General features: G+C 42.9%; 1 protein-coding gene across 2 annotated transcripts in view; it reads right to left on the bottom strand.

Moving 5' to 3' along the window:
• Positions 1 to 3,662: 3,662 nt before the first annotated feature.
• LOC119422309 (spectrin beta chain, non-erythrocytic 1) overlaps positions 3,663 to 6,000 on the bottom strand; it is a 34,922-nt gene continuing 32,584 nt past the window's right edge. For both annotated transcript variants that reach the window (XM_037689648.1, XM_037689649.1), the window contains exons 32-35: positions 5,510 to 5,718; positions 5,262 to 5,435; positions 5,119 to 5,161; positions 3,663 to 4,819 (exon numbers count right to left, since the gene is read on the bottom strand). In XM_037689648.1, the coding sequence (XP_037545576.1) occupies positions 4,622 to 4,819; positions 5,119 to 5,161; positions 5,262 to 5,435; positions 5,510 to 5,718 (624 nt within the window). In that variant the 3' untranslated portion in view covers positions 3,663 to 4,621. The remainder of the gene's footprint in view (positions 4,820 to 5,118; positions 5,162 to 5,261; positions 5,436 to 5,509; positions 5,719 to 6,000) is intronic.

Here is a 6,000-nt window from a genome sequence, read left to right as displayed (position 1 = left end):
TCTCCCATAATTCCACAATGCAGCACCAGAGCTGTTTCAGGTCCAGATGAGTTCAGGGCCCAAATGGGTTGGGGTCAGAACCCCACGTGGTCCTTTTACTCAGAGTTTCAAAATAAAACCGTTATATTTTTAGTCCAGGAAGTAAAAATTGGTTCTGTCCTGATTTCAGATCTGGACTCAGATTTTAGATATTATTCAAATGTCCAAGCTAGTCCACGTGATATTTCAAAACATTTACTCTTTCTTTGCAATTTATAAAATTTACAGATTTTATACTGTATTTCAAAACACAACTAATTAATTAATTTAAACTGTAAATCAGAACCGGGAGCTCCGGACCGGGTCGGTTAGGATCAGAAGGTCAGTCCAGATAGGTCGGTAAACGCTGCCAACGAACCGCAGCCCCGGACCCGAAGGTTCGGTCCAAACGGCTGAAATCAAAGAAAATCCCTCCGCCGTCGTCTGTTCCAGCCTGATCCGGGGATTACAGAACCGGGCCGGTCCTGCGGCCCAAACCGACACCGAGAGGTCCGGTGGCGGCGGCTGAAGAACAGACCGACACCCACGACGGAGCCCCGGAGGTCCAACAAACCGCAAAAAACGGGAATTTACAGGGAATATTACCGGAGACCTCAGGAATTATCGATAGCGTCAAATAAGAACTCACACAGAACCACTTCCTGCTGGGACTTTCAAAATAAAGGCGCTGCAGCGTCCCCTTTAACAGGTGCATTAAAACGAGAAAGCTAATTTAGACGAATTAGTTAAACTTCTTCTGATTTCACTTTATTTATCAAAAAAATAAACTTGAAGAAATGCATATCACCCCCACGACCCACCGTATTGCAGCAGTTCCTGCCACGGATTATTTTGAGAACAAATCTCAGTTACTAACACACCAAGACTGTACATTTTTAGCAACTGAAAATAGTTTGGTTCTATACGTAACTTAGAAGCTATACGGACAAAACAAGAATCTACACGAACACGTAGTGGTGATCGGACATCAGGATATCGCATCAGAAAAACTTTATTCTGAAAAACGCAGCTCACACGTCCTGTCACTCTCGCGCTCACCTTCTAGCTTGCTTAAGTAGTTGATCAGCTCTGCGTGTTGCATGCTGGGAGCTGTAGTGTTTCTGGTCTCGCACCTTTAGAACTGTTTCGGAGAGCTGAATGTTATATGAACTCTAAGAGCACAACAACAAAATACGAAAAACAAAATCAAATGCATGAAAAGTAAAACAAGCACAAGCTACAAGCACCCTGCAGATGCTGTCTATCAAGCATGAGTGCAGCTACAGCGTGCATTCTCAAGACATTATTACCTGCAGTGTCCCCTCAGTGTGGACTGAACTAGGCAAAAGGGCCTTCTCCTACTCCACTCCTGTTTCCTGGAATATCTTGCAAAAAGATCTGAAGCTCTCAACCTTGACCTCTATAAGTGGCTTTAAGAATCTGTTGGACTCCTGGCAAGAACCAATGCAGACATCCATCCATTATCTTTACCCGCTTATTCCATTTTGGGTCACGGGGTCGCTGGTGCCCATGTCCAGCAGCCACTGTGCGAGGGGCGGGGTACACCCTGGACAGGTCGCAAGTCCATCACAAGGACACATAGAGACAAACGAGACAAACAACCATTCACTCTCTCACTCACACCTAGGGACAATTTAGAGTTACCAATCAGCCTAACATGCATGTTTTTGGTCTGTGGGAGGAAACCGGAGCACCCGGAGAAAACCCACGCATGCACGGAGAGAACATGCAAACTCCACCCAGAAAGGCCCCTGGACCGGGGTTTGAACCAAGGACCTTCTCGCTGAGAGGAAGCATCTCTACCAGTTGCACCACCGTGCTGCCCCAATGCAGACATGTTCTTGTTTTTAGTTTTCTTTTTTTAGATGTTGGATGGGTGGATAGATGGTTAGATGGATGGATGGTTAGATGGATGGCTGGATGGATTAGATGGATGGATGAATGAATGGTTGGATGGATAGTTGGATGGATGGATGCATAAATGAATGAATGGATGGTTGGATAGATGGACTGATGGTTGTTTGGATGGATGGTTGGATGTTTGGTTAGTTGGATTGATTGTTGGTTGGATGGATGGTTGGATGGATGCAGAAAGATGAATGGATGGTTGGATGAATGATGGATAGATGGACTGATGGGTGGTTGGATGGATGGAAGGATGGGTTTTTAAATAAATGTTTATGTATCGCGCTTGTTATTTTTAGTTTGTGTTAATTTTTAAATTTTCCTGAATTTTCTTTTCTTTGATTTTGTTTCCAGTCAGGTTTAAGAACGAGTTTCATGAAAACATCGATTGTCAATTAAATAAAATAAAACGAATAAATCGTTTATATAAAAAGTTTCAATAACTGAAAAGAAACGAGAAGAAAATGTAACCGACTTTGATTTGTCCCGGTGCTCCTGGGAAACTTGACTGAGCTGAACTTTGTATTGTTTTAACAAGAACAAAATGATTTAAAGTCACTAAAACTGAGATGAACACAAACAAGAAACCAATTTGAAAGAAGAAAACAGGAAGGCTATTTTAATATATATATATATATTTTTTTTTTTTTAAATCCTGTTTAAGTTGATTAAATTACTGCTATAATTACATCATATAAACCTACAAAAGTCCCAATTCATTTGATTCACAGTATATGTGTGTGTTTGTATATAAAAAAACATTTTAGCATAAAATTCAGTCAGATAAAACAAAGTAAATGACAAAATAAGAAGTAAAAATACAAAAAGGTAAAAAAAAATAACAGGAGACAAAACATGAAGTAAAGAAACAAAACAAGAAAATTTCACAATCACAAGAAAAGGTTGTCAAACTCCAAGCCAAACATAACCCACTTCTGCAAAGAACATTACCTATAGATACAGCACCACAATTAAGGGACTTGAAAACAAAAAAAGCAATGAAAACCCTTTCTGTTCTAGAAAAACTTGATGTGACTTTATAATCTGTAAATGTCATGTTCTTTTCTACATGTGAACACTATTTCCTTTGTACACGTTAATATACCCCTGGCAGACAAATGTTTATATTGCTGATGGAAACTTAATAAAGAGTAAAAAAACAAAAAAAACAAGTAGAAGTAGACAAAACAAAGCAAAATAAAAACAGGAAAGGCACAAAACATGAAGTAGAGACAAAACAGAAAGTAAAATGAAAAAAAAAATACAAGAAGTAAAAATACAAAGCAGGAAGTAAAGAAACAAAACACGAAACACAGGCAAAAAAGGAAGAGACAAAACAGGACGTAAAGAAACAACAGGAAGCAAATAAACATAAAGTAGTGACAAAACAGGAATACACAAAACAGGAAGTAGAGACAAAATAGGAAGTAAAGACACAAAATAGTAAAGAGAGACAAAACACGAAAAGACAAAAAAGGAAACAAAGAGACAAAACAGGAAGTAATGTGACAAAACACGATGCAAAGGAAACAAAACAGGAAACAATGTGACCAAACCGGAAGAGACAAAACAAAGTATAATGACAAAACAGGAGGTAAAGCGAAAAAAACAGGAAACAATGAAACAAAACAGGAAACGATGAAACAAAACAGGAAGGAACGTGACAAACCAGGAAACAAAGAGACCAGAACAGGAAGTAAGAAGACCAGAACAGGAAGTTGAGTGTATAGTTTCAAAGCTTTAATGAGTTCAGGTGCAGTTTGATACATGAATTTAAATATGCAGCCAGTTCTGATTGAGCCCAAACGGTCATACATGTTGGCTAAAACACGGGTCAGAACCTCGAGCAGAAAGTGTCTGAGCTGCAGAGCGAGCCGGACCCAGCAGAACCAAAGAGGTTTTAGGTGTGAGCTCTACATGAAGCATGCAGGTGAACATTTGTACACAGAGCAGAACCAATAGAAAGTTCAAAGCACAGTTGGTCCAGTTTGTCTCCAGAACCCTCACAGAACTGAGGAAAAACAAAAACCCAAAAACTGAGCAACTGGTCCCTCATGAGGTCAGCGCGGCACCAGAGCCACCAATCAGAGCCAGTAGATGCTCCGATGAGCCCAGCGAGTCCCCGCCCACCACAAACATCAACAAAACAGAACCAAAATCCTTCAGAACGAAGAACCGGGTCCAAGAAACACATCAGTGAAACCTAATCCTGTCAGCGGTCAACCTCTGGCTTCTGGTCGTGACATCACTCATGATGTCATCACTCATCAGTGATGATGTCATCAGCAGAAATGGTTGTGTATCTGAAGTTCTGATGGAACCAGACCCGATTCAGTCAGGTATTTTCTGTAGTTTTACTTTTTATTGTTTCCCAGCTGACATCAGGCTCTGTTGTTCAGATTCATTTGGTCCAAACGGGTCAGAACACTGAGCTCACTGCTGCATGGACCTTTAATGGGTTCTGGACCCAAAGAGCATCAAATGAAAGTGGATAGCTTGTCTGCAGCAGAACCAGAACTCTTAAGGTTTCATAAGCAGAACCAGGATCAGGATGTGCTGTTTGGACCTTGAAGAAGAAGCTCTGATGCAGACAGAACTGTGAGGTGTTCTGGGTCAGAGTGTCAGGTGGTTCCACTGAGGTGTTCTGGGTCAGGGTTCTGGTTGGTTCCTCGTGGTTCTACTGTTTCTTCTTGCTGAACAGGCTGAAGCGTTTCTCTTTGTCTCTCTTGCCGGGACTGGACTCGGCGCCGAGCGTGACGGTAGCGGGCAGCGTCTGAGCGCGCCCGGAGGCCGGCGTGCCGGGGTCGCTGCCCTCCGTGTGGGAGTGGTCTGTGGCGGCGGTGAGGACGGTCTGGATCCAGGAGCTCATCTCCTCCTGTGGGGGATGACACTGGTCAGAACACAGATTCTGATTCCTCAGAGCTGGACCGGTGCTGGTTCTACAGACTAGAACACCTTTGTTTTCATTAATGAGGATGTTTGAATCTGGACCTTAACTAGACCTGAAGGCTCAGTTTAAGATCCAGATCAGCAAACAGAACTTTTGCTCCAAATTCACAGAACTCAACAAAACCTACAGAAGGCTCTAACTGGACAATCATAAAGGACCAAACAGGTTCTGATTCTGAAACACAATCGGTTCTGATCCAGACTCCAGAAAAGAAAGATACTCACTTCATCTTTGGCTTGGAACAGATACTCGTTTCCATCCGGGACTCTGAAAGACCAGAAGAACATATTAGAGCCTGTGGCCCCGCCCACCGGCCTGGCTTTAACCTTTTACAGCCTGTGGTTCTGCCCACTGGCCCTAGTCTCACCTGAGTTTGAAGACGTGTTTCTTCTTCTTGTAGTTGGACGCCACATCACAGGTGGCATCCTTCAGGCTGACGGGTGGCTCGCCATGATAAGCCACGCCCTGTCCAGCTGCCTTGTTGTCCTTGTAGAAGCTCACTTCCTGGTTCCTGATGACGCAGTACACGTTGTGCCATGACCTGCCAATCACAGAGCAGAGAAATCAGATGGTGTGCTGGAAGGGGGCGGAGCCAGGCAGCCAGTTGAACCTCACCTGTTGGAGGCCTTTTTGTTGTGACCTCCCCACTCATGTTTACGATGCAGGAAGCCTTCAAGAAGCGAGGTCAGGTCCTGGTTCTTGGCGGGCAGTGTAGACGACTGGCTCTTAGTCTTCCTGCCAGATGTTGGTGAGGGGGTGGGGCTTGGCTCCTTGGAGCTGGGCTCAGCGAAGCCGTTCACCAGATCGTCACCTTCCAGTGCGTCCTGCAGGTCAAAGGGCAAGGAGACATTTTATTTTATTTCTTTATTCCTGTTAGACCTCAGTGCTGCATTTGATACAGTTGATCACAATATTCTATTAGAGACTTTAATATGATATTGGAATTACAGGAACGGCTCTAAATTGGTTTAAATCATATCTATTTGATAGATTCCAATTTGTAAATGTAATGCATCTTCATCATACACCAAAGTTAGTCATGGAGTTCCTCAAGGTTCAGTGCTTGGACCAATACTCTTTACCTTGTATATGCTTCCATTATGGTA

This window comes from Nematolebias whitei, chromosome 16 (assembly GCF_014905685.2).
Source record: "Nematolebias whitei isolate Nwh7 chromosome 16, NemWhi1, whole genome shotgun sequence".
NCBI lineage: Eukaryota > Metazoa > Chordata > Actinopteri > Cyprinodontiformes > Rivulidae > Nematolebias > Nematolebias whitei.
This window is presented reverse-complemented; position numbering and strand designations above follow the sequence as displayed.